At 43.7% G+C, this 19,726-nt stretch overlaps 1 protein-coding gene across 2 annotated transcripts in view; it reads left to right on the top strand.

Moving 5' to 3' along the window:
* Resf1 (retroelement silencing factor 1) overlaps positions 1-19,351 on the top strand; it is a 51,232-nt gene extending 31,881 nt beyond the window's left edge. For both annotated transcript variants that reach the window (XM_004664366.2, XM_045139481.1), the window contains 3 exons: positions 3,846-8,314; positions 13,789-13,872; positions 18,551-19,351. In XM_004664366.2, the coding sequence (XP_004664423.2) occupies positions 3,904-8,314; positions 13,789-13,872; positions 18,551-18,714 (4,659 nt within the window). In that variant the 5' untranslated portion in view covers positions 3,846-3,903 and the 3' untranslated portion in view covers positions 18,715-19,351. The remainder of the gene's footprint in view (positions 1-3,845; positions 8,315-13,788; positions 13,873-18,550) is intronic.
* The last annotated feature ends 375 nt before the right edge of the window (positions 19,352-19,726 follow it).

Genomic DNA, 19,726 nt, shown 5'->3' with positions numbered 1-19,726 from the left:
TTCCTATAAACATCATATGGTTATTTCCAATAAAAACTGACACTCCAAACAGTTTGGGGTGCTGAACTCTGGGATGCAGACCTGGTACAACCAGCTTTCTTCTTTTTCTTTTTACCCAATAAAACTTTGCCTCACATTTTGTGAGTCGATGGTCTTCCTGTGGGACACTGGAACCCATAACACTATGTCCAGCGCCAACTTTTTCACTGTGAATGTTCTGTGCCATTATTTTTTTTATTTTATTAACATATTTTATTTTTTATTATAGAGGAGTGAGAGTGAGGAAGAGACATACAGGAGGGAGAATGGGCATGCCAGTTTATAGGGAAATTCCCTATAATATCTGGTACTTTATAAGGAATCAACCAGGATGTGCATAAATAAGGAAAATCTGCTATGTAACACTGGTCTGTTTTTTAGTCACAATAAAATCCTATCATTTTCATCAACACAGGTGGAACTGAGTGAGGTCATTGCCCTAAGTGAAATCAGCCTTTTTTTTTTTTTTTTGCTTTTTAAGGTAGGGTCTCACTGTAGCTTAGGTTGACCTGGAATTCACTATGTAGTCTTGGGGTGGCCTTGAATTCATGGTGATCCTGCTATCTCTACAGTGCTGGGATCAATGGTATGTGCTACCACACCAAGCTAGGAACCCAGGCTGACCTGGAATTCTATGTCGTCTCAGGATGGCCTCAAACTCTCGGCCGGCTTAGTGGTTAAGGCACTGGCCTGTGAAGCCTAAGAACCTAGGTTTGATTTCCCGGGACCTGCATAAGATGCACATGGTGGCATGTGGGTCTAGAGTTCATTTGCCATTGACTAGAGGCCCTACCATTCTCTCTATCTGACTCCTCATCTGTGTCTTACAAATGAAATTTAAAAAATATTTTGAGGTATTTAGAGGAGGTCCTTTGAGAGGTAATGAAGATTGAGAGGGCCGAGCTAGCCTGCGTCGTCTGTCCCGTCGTGCTTTGCAGCTCCTCAGAGCCCACACCATCGAGAAGGTCCTCCTTTGATGCTTCTGTCGGATCCCAAACTTCCTAGCCTTCACAACTGTCAGCCTTTTATCATTGTGTGTGTGTGTGTGTGCTTGCATGCGTGCGTGAGAGGACACATGTGTGCTTGTGTTTGTGCGCATGTGCGTGAGAGCACACGCATGTTTACTGCTTGCGTGTGGACAACTTCTGGTGTCAGTCCCTGCCTTCCGCTGTGCTTGAGGCAGGTGTCATATTCAGCTCGACACCACAGGTCCGGCTGACCCTTCAGCTTCTAGAGACCTAAACTCACACCCTCACACTTGTTTGGCAAGTAGTTTAACCCACTAAACCATCTTTATTATACACCTTTTTATATTCTTAATTGTTTTTGGTTTTTCAAGGTAGGGTCTCACTCTAGTTCAGGCTGACCTAGAATTCACTGTGTAATCTCAGGGTGGCCTGGAACTAACAGCAATCCTCCTACCTCTGCTTCCTGAATGCTGGGATTCTAAGGCATGCACCGCTAAGCCCAGCCTATTTATTTATTTGAGAGAGAAACAGGCAGATAGAGCGAATGGGGACCCCATGGCCTCCTGCTACTGCAAATGAACACCAGACACATGTACCACTTTGGCTTTACATGGGTATTGGGGTATTAGAACCTAGGATATCAGGCTTTACAAGAAAGTGCCTTTAACTGCTGAATCATCTCTTCAGCCCCTGTTTTTGTGCTTTTTTTTTTTTTTCCTCAAGGTAGGGTCTCACTCTAGCCCAGGCTGACCTGACTTCATTATGTTATCTCAGGGTGTCCTCAAACTCATGGCAATTCTCCTACCTCTGTCTCCCAAGTGCTGGGATTGAAGGCTTGTGCCACAATACCTGACCAATTTCTTTAAAAAAAAAACAAAAAACATATATATATATATATATATATATATATATATATATATATATACACACACACACACACACACACACACACACACACACACATACATACATGTATACATACATACACACATACATGCATACAATATTGTATATATATATAGTATTCATGTAATGCTAATACATACATATGTATTTGCAAGCAGAGAGGGATTGAACTTGGTTTGTTAGGCTTTGCAGGCAAGTGCTTCAGCCACTGAGCTATCGTTCCAGCCTGGGATTTTTATTTATTTATTTTTTTATAAATTCTATATTTTTCTTTCTTTTTTATTTTTATTTACTTATTTGAGAGCAACAGACAGAGAAAGAGGCAGAGAGAGAGAGAGAGACAGACAGACATAATGTGCATGCCAGGGTCTCTAGATATTGCAAACGAACTCCAGATGTGTGCAATCTCTTGTGCATCTGGCCAACGTGGGTCCTGGGAAATCGAGCCTCGAACCAGGGTCCTTGGGCTTCACAGACAAGTACTTAACTACTAAGCCATCTCTCCAGCCTGGATTTTTAAGACAGGGTCTCGCTCTATAACCCTAACTTGGAACTTCGCAATCATCTTGCCTTGCCTCTCAAGTGCTGGCGTCATGTTCAGCTATGCCTTGTACCTTTTAATTCCTTTTCAAAATTTATATATTTTTTATTTGTGTTTGTTGTGTGTGTTTGTGTGTGCATACTCACTGGAAATGAATGCCAGGTGCATGCGCCACTTTTTGTACCCAGCTTGTCCAGTTTTACATGAGTGGCCAGGGAGTTGAACCCTGCCCTGCTTCAGGCTTTCCAAGCAAGCACCTTCAGCTACTGAGATACCCTTAGCCATGAACAAGTTGAACGCTTAGGAGCAAAAGGTCAGGAAAGTTTTGACTTTTTTTTTTTTTCTTTTGTTTTTGTTTTTCGAGGTATGGTCTCACTCTAGCCCAGGCTGACCTGGAATTTACTCTGTAGTCTCAGGGTGCCCTCAACACCCCTCTTACTTCGGCCTCCCAAATGCTGAGATTAAAGGTGTGTGCCACCATGCCTAGTGGGAAAATCTTTCAAACATTTATTAAAGGAGATCTAGGGTTGGCCTGTTGGACTCTGATAGCCCAGCACGTGCACACACACACTTCAAATATAATCCCTCTAAACCCACCCATCGTCTTCATCAGAGCTGTGGCACCTCTGTGGGGAATTCATTACTGCGTTGTCTTCAACACTGCGATCAGCACTTGATAGCATGTGTGTGCCACCATGCCCAGCAAAACATGCATCGATTTTTGTATTTTGATTTATTTACAAGCAGAGAGAGATGGGATAGGAGGGGGAAGGGAGAAAATGGCCGCTCAAGTGTCTGCATCCACTGCAGTCACACTCCAGATGCATGTGTCACTTTGTGCATCTGGCTTTACATGGGTACTGGGGAATCAAACTTGGGTTGTTAGGTTTTGCAGGCAAGTGCCTTAACTGCTGAGCCATTTATCCAGCCATAAAACAGGAATTCTTGAATCTTCACATACAGCAAGAGCCTAAGCCTCTGACAGATGTAAGAATGAGGTATAAGAACAAACTGTGCTGGGTGTGGTGGTTCACACCTTTAATCCCAGCACTTGGGGGCAGAGGTAGGAGGATAGCTATGAGTTTGAGGTCAGCCTGGGATTACATAATAAAGACCCTAACTGTGGTGGTGGGGTGTTTTAAACTGAAAGTGTTTGCCCACATTTGGAATCTCAGCGCTTGAGTGGCAGAGGCAGGGAGATCACCAAAATTTAAGATGAGCCAAGGAAGGTACAGGAGGATTACTACAAATTTTGAGGACAGCCTGTTCACATAGGGAATTTAGGGGAGATCTAGACTAGCCAGGGTTATAGAGTAAGAAACTATCTAGAGAGATAAGAAACAGAGAGAAAGAAAGAAAAAATAATAATAATAGATCTTTATTTCTTGCAGATTCCTGACTTTTAAAACATCAGTCTTTAACTGCACTGCTAAGACAATCAGGTCAACTATGAATTGGAATGCAAAACCAGAGAGTACTACTTTACCTCCACCATATCCTAAAAGCCAGGCATCTATTTTGCAGCAGTATTTAATACACCAACCTCCCACGGCATCGCAAAGTTCTATCATCTATCCTGCAAATAACCAAGAAGCATGCATGTATTCCAGTAATCCAAATTCAGTTTCACAACCACTTCCAAATATCAGAAATTATAAAACTCCTCAAATCCCTGTTTCTAATATGCATAATAGGACAGTTGTGACCTCACAGACTAAAGTTGAAAGAATTACATATGGAAATGTTAAAGGACCTCAACAACCAACTCATAATTTGCAGGTATCTTCAGGAATAATGCAAAATGTATGGTTGAACTCACCAATAAGGAATTCTATGTCTTCTCATACAGAGGCCATTGTATCTCATCAGACTGATTTTGGAGCTAATATGCTTTATGTGCATGTGCCACAGAACCAGCTTTTGACATCAGATACCTATTCTATGCAACTACAAATGACTCCTTCAAATTCTGTCAGAGATCCTGTAACTTGTCAAGGAAATCAGGGGCTTAACCATTCAGTACCAGATCAATTGGTTGACTGGGCACAACAGTACACATCCAACGAACTGACATACCCAGATTGTAGAGCACATCCAAAGCAGTATTCTTACTCACCACAAGGCTTTTTGCAAGATCCCACTGTTCAGAAACAAAACATTATGCCATCTACATCATTACAAGTTAAAAATAATCAACTTTCAACTTCTGCACAGACTTTACAGGCAAAGCATTTAGTCCCTGTGTCCTTTCAATATGCCATGGACACCAATAGAAGACCCCCTCCTCCCTCTTACAACTGTAGATTCGGGAGCCAGCCTGGACAAGCTCCTCAGCCTGCTGTCAAACACTTGTCTGTAGAAATCCCTCAGAGCTCGGAAGTGCACTCATCTGAGCAAAGGAAAGATCTTTGTAAACGCTTTCAACAGCAGTGGCAGAACGCTAATGAAAATAGTGGTACCATTGGAAATGTTTGTGAGTTTAATGTCAAACAACCATATAATGAGCCGGTTAGATCCTCTGTAGAGGGTGCTCAGACGCCTACTCAAAATAATCAAGAGAAAAAATTGTATTCATGCAATACTAATGCAAATCTGGTACTGGACACAAATATCACAAAAGAAAAGTTAGTGAGAGATATTAAATCATTAGTAGAAATTAAGAAAAAGTTTTCAGAGCTTGCAAGGAAAATTAAAATCAATAAAGATCTTTTGATGGCTGCTGGTTGCAGTAAAGCAGCGAACAGCTCTTATGGCGAGCCAGCCCAACACTGTGAGTTCTCAACAAAAGGAATGCCCGCTAAGAGCGACAGTCACTGCTCCATGGAATTGCTTGCAACATGTCTTTCTCTGTGGAAAAACCAGCCTCCAAAACCCACAGGGGAAAAAGCCTTAAAATCCTCAGAGGAAGAGCGTTGTAGCAAGTCAGGAGCCAACATAGCAACAGACAGAAGTGCAAAGCCTGTGGAAGTTAAGAGCCTTTGCTCTGCTGAGGGAAATTCTCAGAAAACGGTGAACCCATCACAAACAGTTTTGTCAGTGGTAACACAGAGTTATGAGTCTTCCGGTGGTACTGTTGCAAAAGGGACAGAGCTCCAGATTGCTGTGGTATCTCCCTTAATCCTTTCCAGTGTCAAAGCCTTACCTGAGAAAGGGGTAGGCTCTGTTGGCCCACTATATCCAGTTGTTAAGGAAGGGAGCGTTTGTACTTTACAAAACCAGCTGGCAGAAGATACAACATTAGCTGCTGCTTTGAACTTCGATGTTAAGGTACCAGCAGCACATGGTCCATTGGCTGAAGGGTCGCTGCCAGCTCAGAAGGAGAAGGGTTATGAGTCACTACAGGAATACCCACAGGTCACAAGGGATGCCAGCCCAGGGAAGCTCCTTGCACTTGACGATCAGCAGGCCTTGCCCAAACCAAGTGACAGCACTGTTGCAAGTGGGCACACGTTGCAGATTGAAAGTATTTGTTCTCTTGCTGAAGGTGATGTATCCTATAATTCCCAGATAGCAGAGATATTCAATTCCTTCCCTTTGAAAAATGATGTGCTCCAGAAACCTCTTTCACCTGGTCAGCAGTTAGTTAGCAGCCAACAAAAGGAACAAGTAGGTCACACCACTTCAAACAATGTCTTTGGTTTCCGGGAAGATAAGAGTGTGCAGTGTACAGGTAACCCTCATGAGGTGATGGGGCGGCCAGCATTCCTGCAGTCTCTGCAGCCATCCACATTGGAGCACGCTGAGGCAGACAGAGAGACTGTGGAGGAAAGCAATTTGGAGCTAACCACTAAGACCGAGAGCACAGCTAAGCATGCATGTGGTCCACCAGCTGCTCCTCAGCAAGATCCTTGCCCTCCGGAAGAGGAGGTTTGCCCCAGTCATTTTGCCCAAGATCCCATAGTAGATGAGATGTGTGATGAAAAAGAGCCTGTTCTATGCCTGCATGACCAGCTGTCAGAACTCTTGAAGGAGTTTCCCTATGGTATTGAAGCTGTGAGCAGACGTGAAGGTTGTGTGGGCCAACAAAAGGCTGATCAAATCTTGGAAAATCAAACACGTGACAAAACTGGTTGTGTCTCTGAGGACAACACAGACCAAATACAAATTACAATATTAAGCTCAGAACAAATCAAGGAATTGTTTCCTGAAGAAGACAGTCAACCCTGTGACATAGGCAGATTGGCAGAACCTGAGAAAGAAACAGCTGTCGCAGAAGTGGGGAGCTTGTGTGACCCACAAGCCCTTAGTGGAGAGAGTTGTGATCCTATTATGTTGGATTCTGAGAAAGACAAAATCCACTGTTGCGCATTGGGCTGGCTCTCAAAGGTCTACGAGGGCGTACCCCAGTGTCGGTGCGGTTCCAGCAAGAGCGCAGGCTCGGAGGGGGAGGGAGAGAACGAGAACAAGAACGGCCAGGGTTCTCCTTTGGAAACCAACAGTTGCAGACAAATAGATGGAGATGTTGCTGTTGTTGAAGTTAATAGTGTTAAAAATAACCTAAACACTCCTTTGACCTTAGCAGAGGAAGGTCATCCTGAAACACATGGCAATAATTTAAAAACGTCTAAGAAAACACAGAACAACAGTTCACTAAGGACCGAACCAGAAGTGATTAGTCAACTTTCACTTAAGTGTGAAAGCAAGGATCGAAAAGATACATCTAAGATAAACCAGGGCAGTTCACTAAAAATAGGACAAAAAATGACTAGTCAGTTTCCATCTAAATGTGACAAACCAGATCCCTTAAACAGTCATTCAAGAAAGAAAGCCCTAAAATTTTTTGATGTAAGTTTCAATTCCTGTAATAACAGGCCTACATTTTCTGAACAAGTACCTCAGGAAAGCTTGCAGAAGAAACACAGTCCTCAAAACTCAGGTCTGCTAAAAGCACAAGGACATCTTTTGCCAAAGAAAGATCTGTGTAGGAGGAATGGCTCACTGGTTCTATCAGCATCACCAGAAAAGAAAAAATTGAAATTCAAAGCAGGTGGCTCCAAACTAAAATACTTTGAAAAAAGAAAGACAGACCATGGGATCATATCAGATTTGGAAATAAAAAAGAAAAAATACGAAAAACAAGATCAACCCAAGAATGTGGGAGGCACAGTCAGCCTGTGCAGTACACCAACAAGCCCAGATGAGCAATCCGGTGTTAAAGAAAAGATGGTATCAAATTCTGAACCCTCAGACCTGAAAAGTCGGTCCTCCAAGACTCCTAGAGTGATAACAGTGAAAGAATATTTGCAGAGGCAGAAAAACAAAGACATAATAAGGAACAATGCTTCCAAAAGCTGTGTGAGAAATGTGCCATGTGGCTCTGAGCAGGAACCCAGTCAGCTGCTCGCACCAGCGGGCTGGGAGAAGGGAGCGGGGAAAGATAGCAACAGTGCAGAGAGCTTGAGAGAACTGGGCCCCGCGCCGACAAGCAGCGGCAAGAACAAAGCCGAGGACCCTAAGACATGTGATGTATCGAAGAGAGTCCAAGGAAAAGTTGATGGGAAGCCACCTGACAAAGCGTGGTTTGATAAGACCGATTCCGAGAAAAGACTGGCCAACGTGAGCAATGAAGCTGAGTCTGGCCAGCTGCTTCGCCAGGCAAAGGAACAAAGGAAACTGTATCTGAACAGAGTTGCATTTAAGTGCACTGAAAAAGAAAGCATTTGTCTCACCAGATTGGACAGTGCATCCCAGAAGGTTAGTAAAGACAGGAAGAGCCATGAAAACACACCTAAGACAGATGATGTGAAAAAACCTAGCCTGCTGGAATTTAAATTATGCCCAGACACGCTATTGAAGACTACAAACTCTGTTGACAAGCCGGACAACCCAACTTCTGGGAAGGATCCAGCATCCTTGCAAGGTCCAGTATGATTTCTACTTTTGGCTTTTTAAGGCAGGGTCTCATGTAGTCCAGGAGGCTAGTCTCAAACTTGCTATGTAGGCTGAGGCTGGCCTTGAACTCGTGGTCCTCCTGCTTCTAACTCCCAAGTGCTGGGATGACAGCATGCACTACAGTGCCTGGCCCATGTGACTTCCTTGATGTGCATGACACTGCAAAGATGTAGGACTGTGGTTCGTGTGGCACTCAGTAAATCAGTGTTGTATTTGGCAATATTTGTTGTGATTTTACAGTAAAATTGCAGTTATATAACACTGGTGTGTGCCGCCATGCCCTGCAGAACTAAAAACATTTCCTGTAAGTTTGAAAGCTATTGAGTGTACAGTTTCAAGAGATGTGTTTTTGTTTTGTGGTTTTGGTCAAACCCAGGGCCTCGCTGTGGAAGTTAAGCTCCCCACCACCGAGCTACAGCCCTGGGAGAGTCCTAGTTGGCTAACTTCCTCCTTTGTGTTTGTAATTTCAAAGCAGCCCTATGACTTAAACTTTTTTCCAAATATTAGAACATAGATAATAGGTAATAGTAAAATCCTTTATCCAAGTGAAAATGGGTCAGTTCGTTATCTTTTTTTTTTCTTTTCAGTTTTTTTATTAATAACTTCTATGATTATAAAATGTATTCCATGAGCCACCTTGTGCATCTGGCTTACGTGGGCCCTGGGGAATCAAACCAAGGCCCTTTGGCTTTGCAGGCAAGCACCTTAACTGCTAAGCTATCTCTCCAGCCCAAGTTAAAAAAAAAAATGCTGGGTTCTTTTTTTTTTGTTTTTTTTCCAAAGTAGGGTCTCGAGCTCAGGCTGACCTGGAATTCACTCTATAGTCCCAGTGTGGCCTTGAACTCATGGCGATCCTCCTACCTCTGCCTCCCGAGTGCTGTGATTAAAGGCATGTGCCACCATGCCTGGCTCTAGTTTGTTTTTTTGACATTGGGTCTCATTCTAGCCTAAGGTGACCAGGAATTCACTATGTAGTCTCAGGGTGGCCTTGAATGCTCAGTGATCCTCCTATCTCTGCCTTCAGAGTGCTGGGATTAAAGGTGTGTGCCACCAAAAAAATAAAATAAAATGTATTCCATGGTAATGCCCACCCTCCCCCCACTTTCCCCTTTGAAACTCCATTCTCCATCATATCCCCTTCCCCTATCAATCACTCTCTTTTATTTTGATGTCATGGTCTTTTCCTCCTATTATGATGGTCTTGTGTAGGTAGTGTCAGGCACTGTGAGGACATGGATATCCAGGCCATTTTGTGTCTGGAGGAGCACGTTGTAAAGAGTCCTACCCTTCCTTTGGCTCTTACATTCTTTCCGCCACCTCTTCCGCAATGGACCCTGAGCCTTGGAAGATGTGATAGAGATGTTTCAGTGCTGAGCACTCCTTTGTCACTTCCAGCACCATGATGCCTCTGAGTCATCCCAAGGTCACTGCCATCTGAAAAGAGAAGATTCTCTACCCAAAGTGAGAGTAGCATTAATATATGGGTATGAACATTAAGAGAAGTGCTTACTGGGCAGTTTGATAAGCATAGTATATACATTTAGCCAGACAGCAGCAGACGTTACACCCCTAGGGCTCATGACTACCCCTATTTTAAATTTTCAGTATCAGCGATGTATTCTCTCCCACGGAGCGGGCCTCCAGTCCAATCAAAGGACAGTTGGTTTCCACTATGACAGACGTGCCACTCTTGCACCCCCATTGGCTCATTTGGCCTGGCTGGCCAAATATAAGGCTTGCAGTGTCCACTATGGAGTATCTTCAGTGGTGATTTCTCTCTCTCCCATTGAACTGCGTGCAGAATTGCTTCCAACTTTCTGTCAGCTGGTCTACATGGAGGAGGTTATCAGCTCAGTTCCAGCAGGATCTTTCAGTGGCCTTGAAGCCCACATATGTGGAGTCTGTAGTAATAGGGTCTTACCATCTCTTCCTGGTGGGAAACCAAGAGCCTTTACAATGGCCTGTAATGTTTTGGGTGCATCAGGGACCTCCTAGCCAACAACTCATTGGAAGGTATCCCATCCCTGGCACTGAAATTTTCTAGCAACAATCTATGGCTCCTGAGTGTTCCATTGTCCAAAAAAGTAGGTTTCCATATGATTTATTTAGATTTTGGTTAGCCCTCCCTCCACCTTTTCTTTACTCAATCTCTTCCCCTGATCTCACTTTGGGCCTTTTCACCCCCATTAATCTATTCTTCTACTTACATATATAAAATAACATCCTATTAAGTACCCCCTCCCTACCTTTCTCTTCCCTTTATATCAGTTTTCTAGCATACTGGCCTTTGCTACTGAGTTTTCTTCCTAATTACACAGAAGTCCAATCATTTGTAGCTAGGATCCACACATGAGAGAGAACATGCGATGCTTGGCTTTCTGGGCCTGGGTTACCTCACTTAGTATTTGAGAGAGACGAGGAGAGAGAAAGAGCACACCAGGGCTTCCTGCTTCTGCAAAGGAATTCCAAATACATGTGCAACTTTGTGCATCTGGCTTTATGTGGATACTGGGAAATTGAACCTGGCTTGTCAGGTTTTGCAAGCAAGCTCCTTTTAACTACTGAGCCATTTCCCCAACCCAATCCCCCTTTTTCAACTTTCTTTTTTTTGGGGGGGGGGTTTCAAGGTAGGATCTCACTCTAGCTCAGGCTGACCTGGAATTCACTGTGTAGTCTCAGGGTGGCCTCCAACTCATGGTAATCCTCCTACCTCTGCCTCCCGAGTGCTGGGATTAAAGGCGTGCGCCATCACGCCTGTTTTTTTAAACTTTTTGTTGACAACCTCCATGCATACAGACATGATACCATGGTTACAATCCCCTCCCACCTCCCTCTCTTTTTCTCTTCTTCTAACCTTCCTCCATTGAATCCCTTCTTTCCAGCTAGTCCCTTTTCTATGATGATGTCATCATTTTCTATATCCTATTATGCAAGTCTTGTGCACCTAGTGTCAGCCACTGTGAGGTCATGGATACCGGGGACACCTTGTGTCTGGAAGACTGTTGCAAAGCACTCCTGTCCTTCCTTTAGCTCTTAAATTCTTCCTACCACTTCAGCAATTGCCCCAGAGTCTTGGAGGATGTGATAGAGATGTAGCGGTCATCTTTGAAATTGTTGAGGAAGGTTTTCATCCACAAAGCTTGTGGGTTTTCATGGTAGGGTCACACTTTAGTCCAGGCTGACCTGGAATTCACTGTGTGGTCTCAGGGTGACCTGAACTCACAATGATCCTCCTCCCTCTGCCTCCCAAGTGCTGGGATCAAAGGTGTGCACCACCACACCCAGCTCCACAAAACATTTTATTTGGGAAAGAGATAAAGAGGCCAACAGAATGGGTGCACTAGGGCTTCTAGAAACTCTAGGTGAATTCCAGAAGCATGTGCCACTTTGTACATCTGACTTTACATGGGTGCTGGGGAATCAAACCTGAGTCCTTAGGCTTTGTAGGCAAGTACCTTAAGTGCTGAGCAATCTCTCCAGCCCCCACAAAACTTTTTTTTTTTAAATGTTTTTATTAGCATTTTCCATGATTATTAAAAAAAACCCATGGTAATTCCCTCCCTCCCCACCCCCCCACACTTTCCGCTTTGAAATTCCATTCTCCATCATATTACCTCCCCATCACAATCATTGTACTTACATATATACAATATCAACCTATTAAGTACCCTCCTCCCTTCCTTTCTCTTCCCTTTATGTCTCCTTCTTAACTTACTGGCCTTTGCTATTAAGTATTTTCATTCTCACGCAGAAGCCCAATCATCTGTAGCTAGGATCCACATATGAGAGAGAACATGTGGCGCTTGGCTTTCTGGGCCTGGGTTACCTCACTTAGTATAATACTTTCCAGGTCCATCCATTTTTCTGCCAATTTCCTAACTTCATTTTTCTTTACTGCTGAGTAGAACTCCATTGTATAAATGTGCCACATCTTCATTATCCACTCATCTGTTGAGGGACATCTAGGCTGGTTCCATTTCCCAGCTATTATAAATTGAGCAGCAATAAACATGGTTGAGCACGTACTTCTAAGGAAATGAGATGAGTCCTTTGGATATATGCCTAGGAGTGCTATAGCTGGGTCATATGGTAGATCAATCTCTAGCTGTTTTAGGAACCTCCACACTGTTTTCCACAATGGCTGGACCAGATTGCATTCTCACCAGCAGTGTAGAAGGGTTCCTTTTTTTCCACATCCCTGCCAACATTTATGATCATTTGTTTTCATGATGGTGGCCAATCTGACAGGAGTGAGATGGAATCTCAATGTAGTTTTAATCTGCATTTCCCTGATGACTAGTGACGTAGAACATTTTTTTAGGTGCTTATATGCCATTCGTATTTCTTCCTTTGAGAACTCTCTATTTAGCTCCATAGCCCATTTTTTGATTGGCTTGTTTGATTCCTTATTAGTTAACTTTTTGAGTTCTTTGTATATCCTAGATATTAATCCTCTATCAGATATATAGCTGGCGAAGATTTTTTCCCATTCTGTAGGTTGCCTCTTTGCTTTTTTCACTGTGTCCTTTGTGGTGCAAAATCTTTGTAATTTCATTAGGTCCCAGTGGTTAATCTGTGGTTTTATTGCCTGAGCAATTGGGGTTGTATTCAGAAAGTTTTTGCCAAGACCAATATGTTGAAGGGTTTCCCCTACTTTTTCCTCTAGCAGTTTCAGAGTTTCCGGTCTGATGTTAAGGTCTTTAATCCATTTGGACTTAATTCTTGTGCATGGCGAGAGAGAAGAATCTATTTTCATCCTTCTGCAGATATATATCCAGTTTTCCCAACACCATTTGCTGAAGAGGCTGTCTCTTCTCCATTGAGTATTTTTGGCATTTTTATCGAATATCAGGCTATAGCTACTTGGGCTTACATCTGGGTCCTCTATTCTGTTCCACTGATCTACATGTCTGTTTTTGTGCCCACAAAACTTTTTTTTTTTTTTTTAATTTTATTTATTTATTTGAGAGCGACAGACACGGAGAGAAAGACAGATAGAGGTAGAGAGAGAATGGGCACGCCAGGGCTTCCAGCCTCTGCAAACGAACTCCAGACGCGTGCGCCCCCTTGTGCATCTGGCTAACGTGGGACCTGGGGAACCGAGCCTCGAACCGGGTTTCTTAGGCTTCACAGGCAAGCGCTTAACCGCTAAGCCATCTATCCAGCCCCACAAAACTTTTTAATGTGAGTTCGAGGCCATCCTAAGACTTGGTTAACCTGAGCTAGAGCAAGGCACTACCTCCAAAAACCAAAAATAAAATAAAAGGTCATATTTGTCTACCACCAATCAGAGTGTACCCTAAAATGTTTTGTTATATCCAGATAAAGTATATTTTAAGGCCCTCTGAGATCCATTTCAGATTTACACTGGCTTTCCTTCACTATAATACTAGAAGAGATGAAGAGCAATATCTAGAGATCTGAAAATGAATATTTCAACAGTTTCAGGAATAAAAAGTACAAAAGAAGACTGGTTAAAATGTGGACCTACAAGGACAAAGGCATCTGAAACCAGCCAAGAAATAGGTAAATTCACTCTACTTTTATTTACTTTTTTACTTTACCTACACGTCATACATAACTTGGGTTATAATTAGTATGTAATATATTGTCTGTCTGGGGGAGGGATCTCGCTATAGCCAGGCTGACCTGGGACTCGCCTTGTAGCTGCAGGCTGGCGTGAGGATTCTTCTGCCTCAGCCTCTGGAGACTTGGGGAACAAGGTGTGTGCTGCTAAACATATATCCTTATTATTATTTTGAGGTAGGGTCTCACTCTGGCCCAGGCTCCCCTGAAATTAAATATGTAGTCCCGGATGGAGTTTCAAAGGAGAAAGTGGGGGTAGGGAGGGAATTACCATAGGATATTGCTTATAATCATGGAAGTTGGTAATGAAAAAATATATATATGTAGTCTCAGGGTGGCCTCAAACTCACTGCAATTCTACCTCTGCTTCCCCAGTGCTGGGATTAAAGGCATGCGCCACCACGCCCAGCTTATAATTTTTAGTTATTTTATTGCATGAATTTCTTTGGGATGATTACTACAACACCAGTGAGAGTGGAAAAGAGGAGTTTATTTACTTGGGGAATGAAGTTGGGATCGCTCCCAAAGAAACTCTGGCCTTGAGCTCACTCTGCACTTGTGTTTTATGCGCCAGCAGCATGGTGGCTTCTGTGGCAGTGGGGTGGGGCCAGCAGGAGCCTCACAAAAGCACAGGTGGCAGTCAGCTGTGTGATGAGGTTGCCAAGGACAGTCTCTGGTCTTAACCATTTCCTCTGCTGACCTCTCTAGGGGAGGAAGGGCTTTGTCCAGGACTTTTTGCTCTTTTGACAAGAAGTTGGGCTCTGGCAACAGTCAGCATTTAGCAAGTGGCCTTTTCTACCTCAACTTGGTTGTTTGTGTTTATGATAAGTAGGATGTCATTCTATCTTCTGTGTCATGCAGTGGGTCAGAAAGCTGATGTCTGTATCCTCTTAGAAAAATTTAATTAACTAGTTAATTATTATCATTATTTTCCAAGATAGGCTTTCACTATAGCCGAAGCTGACCTGGAACTCACTGTGTAGTCTCAGGGTGGCCTTGAACTCATGGCGATCCTCCTATCTCTGCCTCCCAAGTCCTGTTATTAAAGGTTTGCACCACCATGCTCAGCATTAAAAAAATATTTTATTTTATTTATTTATTTATTTTATTTTTTTTTTTTGGATTTTCGAGGTAGGGTCTCACTATAGCCCAGGCTGACCTGGAATTCACTATGGAGTCTCAGGGTGGCCTCGAACTTACGGCAATCCTCCTACCTCTGCCTCCTGAGTGCTGGGATTAAAGGCGTGCACCACCATGCCCGGCTAAATATTTTATTTTTATTTATTTATTTGAGAGAGAGACGGAGGCAGATAGAGAATGGGCATGCCGGGACCTCCAGCTACTGCGAATAAACTCTAGATACATGCTCCACCTTGTGCATCTGGCTTACGTGGGTCCTGGGGAATCAAACCTAGGTCCTTTGGCTGTGCAGGCAAGCACCTTAACTACTAAGCCATCTCTTCAGCCCTATATCATTTAAAAAAATTCCTCTAAAAGAAAAAATATACCACATTAAATTGTGTTTGGTGAGAGGTTGACATCCTTCTGCATAGAACCAGTTTTCTAGGCCTCTGACCTGATATATCATGAGAAGGGGGCAGTGACAGGTAAATAAGTTAGCATAGGTGGAACAGTTGTGATTTAGTACGCAGGTCATGTCTGCCAACTCCTCGTTTTGCAGACTCATTCATTTAATCCCCAACCACGTAGGTGAGGACATTTCCTTTTATCCTGTGACTTGGTTCAGTGCTAGTTAAGAACTTGATTCTTGGGCTGGAGAGATGCTTAGTCGTTAAGGCACTTGCCTGCAAAGCCTAATGACCCGGGTTTTTGATTCCCTAGTACCCATGCAGTGATGTATGCTTATGGAGTTCATTTGCAGTAGCTGGAAGCCCTGGCATGCCCATTATCTCTCTCTGTACAAATAAATATATTATTTTTAAAAAATAACTTGAGCTGGATATGGAGGCACACATCTTTAATCCCAGCACTCAGGAGGCAGAGGTAGGAGGATCGCCATGAGTTTGAGGCCACCCTGAGACTACAGAGTGAATTCCAGATCAGCCTGAGCTAGAGTGAGACCCTATCTCAAAAAACAAAACAAAACAAACAAAAAATGACTTGAAGGCCGGAGAGATGGCTTAGTAGTTAAGGCATTTGCCTGCAAAGCCAAAGGACCCAGGTTCAACTTCCCAGGACTCGTGTAAGCCATATGCACAAGGGGGCGCATGCTTGTGGAGTATGTGTGCTGTGGTACAGGCCTGAGCATGCTCATTCTCTCCCTACCTATTTCTCTCTCTCTTAAATAAATGAAATTAAAAAAAAACTTGGGCTGGAGAGATGGCTTAGTAATTAAGGTGCTTGCCTGCAAAGCCAAAGAACCTAGGTTTAGTTCCCAAGGACCCACATAAGCCAGATGCACAAGGTGGTGCATGTATCTGGGGTTTGTTTGCAGTGGCTAGAAGCCCTGGCCCGCCCATTCTCTCCCTCCCTCTCCCTGTCTCTCTCCTCCTTTTCCCTCTGTCAAATAAATAAAAATAAAATATTTTTAAAAAATAACTTGAGCCAGGCGTGGTGGCGCACACCTTTAATCCCAGCACTCAGGAGGCAGAAGTAGGAGAATCGCCGTGAGTTCGAGGCCACCCTGAGACTACAGAGTGAATTACAGGTCAGCCTAGGCTATGGTAAGACCCTACCCTGAAACCCGTCCCCCCCCAAAAAAAAAAAAATTTGAGGGCTGGAGAGATGGTTTAGCAGTTAAGGTGTTTGCCTGGAAAGCCCAAGGACCCAAGTTTAGTTCCCCAGATCCCACATAAGCCAAATGCACATGGTGCATCTAGAGTTCATCTGCAGTGGCTAGAGGCCCTGGTGTGCCCCTTCTCTCTGTCTCTCTCTCTTTCAAATAAATAAATAAAAATAAAATATTAACCTTGGGCTGGAGAGATGGCTTAGTGGTTAAGGCACTTGCCTACAAAGCCTATAACTGATGTTTGATTTTCCAGGTCCCACATAAGATGCACAAGTGACACAAGCACACAAGGTTGCACATGGGCACAAGGTGGCACGCGTGTCTGGAGTTAGGTTTCAATGGCTGGAAGCCCTGGCACACCAATATTCTCTCTGTGTCTCTTGCTTACTCATTCGCTCCCCCCCCCCTTGCATAGAAAAACCCGGCCATTTGCTGGGCATGGTGGCGCACGCCTTTAATCCCAGCACACAGGAGGCAGGGGTAGGAGGGTTGTCATGAGTTTGAGGCCACCCTGAGACTCCACAGTGAATATCCAGATCAGCCTGAGCACATGGTAAGCTGAAGCAGGAGGATTGCTGTGAGCTGGAGGTCAGCTGAAGCTAGGTGCTATAAAGAAGCAGCAAATAATTGGATGTAGAGTGGGTGTGGTGGCACATGCCGTTAATGCCAGCACTAGGGAGGCAGAGGTAGGAGGATCACTGAGTTTGAGGCCAGTCTGAGAGAGTACATTTTGGATTCTAGGTCAGCTTGGACTAGAGTAAAACCCTATCTCAAAAAAGCCCAAAATGGGGCTGGAGAGATGGCTTAGCAGTTTAGGCACTTGCCTGTGAAGCCTAAGGACCCAGATTGGATTCCCAGGTCCTGTGTAAGCCAGATGTACAAGGTGGTGCATGCGTGTAGTTTGTTTGCAGTGACTAGAGGTCCTAACACGCACATCCTATCTGCCCCTTTCTGTCCAATAAATAAATACGATAAAAATCTTTTTTTTTTTTTTTTTTGGTTTTTCGAAGTAGGGTCTCACTCTGGTCCAGGCTGACCTGGAATTAACTCTGTCATCTCAGGGTGGCCTTGAACTCATGGCAATCCTCCTACCTCTGCCTCCCAAGTGCTGGGATTAAAGGTGTGCGCCACCCCACCCGGCTGATAAAAATCTTTAAAACAAAACAAACAAACAAACAAAAAAAGAATGCAGGCTAGATAGATGGCTCAGTGGTTAAGATACTTGCCTATAAAACTTAATAATCCAGTTTTGATTTCCCAGGGCCCACATAAACAGCATACACAAAGTGATGCATGTGTCTGGAGTCTGCTTGAAGCAGCTAGAGGCCCTGGCATACCCATCACCCTACTTGCAAATAAACAATAAAAAGAATGTTATTAAAAATAATTTGACCACTAGAGAGGTGGTTTAGCAGTCAAGGCACTTGCCTGTGAAGCCTAAGGATTCAGTTTCCATTCCCCAGGACTCAGGTAAGCCAGATGTAGACAGTGGCGCAGTCTTTTGGAGTTCGTTCACAGTGGCTGGGGCCCTTGGAGTTTTGCTGTGAGGCCCTTGCTGGCTTTGAACTGAAGATCCTCCTGCTTCCTGGGTGCTGGATTACAGCGGTGAACCACCCAGCTACCTTGTCCTAATTTATACATACATACATACATGTAGCTCACAGCAATCCTCCTGCTTCAGCTTACCATGTGCTCAGGCTGATCTGGATATTCACTGTGGAGTCTCAGGGTGGCCTCAAACTCATGACAACCCTCCTACCTCTGCCTTCTGTGTACTGGGAATAAAGGCATGCACCACCATACATACTTTCTCAATTTTGGTTGGTTCCGTATTTGATAGACTGAATCTTGTCCTTTCTGCTTTCTTAGATAATGCAAATTCAAGAGTCTCCAAGAGAAGCTTCAGTGCCGATGGATTTGAGACTGTACAAAACCCAGTAAAAGACTCAAATACCATGTTCCGGACCTATAAGCAGATGTACCTGGACAAGAGAAACAGAAGTCAGAGCCTTGAAAGCAGTTCTGTGAAGTAATCGCAGGACCTGAGGGTTTTGTAGTTGCTGCCAGGAAACCCCTGGTCTTTTCTTTTCAGGATCCTTTGCTGGAAATAATAACTCAGGATTGTTACAATAAGGCTTTTTCATTGATGCTGCATAATTAAAACAATTTGATACCTGTCTGTAAGCAGACTAAAAATAAATGGCATGTGATATTCTGCCTTGTTGAACCATACTTGTTGGCGTTTTAAGAAAGCTTATCTGGTGAGATGATGGACATCTGTAATCCTGTTACTGGGGAGGCGGAGGTAGGAGGATTAGGAGTTCATCTCACAGCTACTTCCTGAGTTCTGGGCCAGCCTGGGCTACATGGGACCCTGTATCCAAAAACAAACAAGGGGGTTGTAGCCAAAGTCTTGTTTTGAAATGCTAACTCCTGAAGTAACTCTATTGGTTGAAGACATGGTTATTTTGACTGGCACTGTAAATATAATTTTGTTTCTAAGCTACATTAGCACAACTTTCAGAAATGCCCACTGTGAATGTCAAAGTATATTTTACGTATTTTGTACTTAATTGTAGTTTTTTTTTTTTCTTCAGAAGTCTTGTTTTATACTTGTTAAATTGAACACAAATTTTGGATGTCTGGACATTACTTTTCATACTTGAAATAAACATTTATTTTTTAAAGAACTACATTTGAAGTCTTAATGATCCCATTTCTTTTAAACTGTGCATTTGGTGGGGATGGGCACACCAGATCCTCCTGCCACAGCACTGGAACCCCAGACACATGCACCGCTTTGCATCTGGCTTTAGGTAGGTGCTGTGGAAATGAACCCAGGCCATCAGGCTTAAATCTTTCTTTAGGAAATTTTGTAGAGCTGGAGAGATGGCTCAGCAGTTAAGGCACTTGCCTGCAAAGCCTAAGGACCTAAGTTCAATTCCCCAGGACCCACGTAAGTAAGGCAAATGCACAAGGTGGCGCAAGTGTGGACTTTGCAGTGGCTAGCGGCTGTGCTTCCTTGTGTCTTCTAGAGTTGTAGTG

Source organism: Jaculus jaculus, chromosome 22 (assembly GCF_020740685.1).
Source record: "Jaculus jaculus isolate mJacJac1 chromosome 22, mJacJac1.mat.Y.cur, whole genome shotgun sequence".
Taxonomy (NCBI): Eukaryota; Metazoa; Chordata; class Mammalia; order Rodentia; family Dipodidae; genus Jaculus; species Jaculus jaculus.
This window is presented reverse-complemented; position numbering and strand designations above follow the sequence as displayed.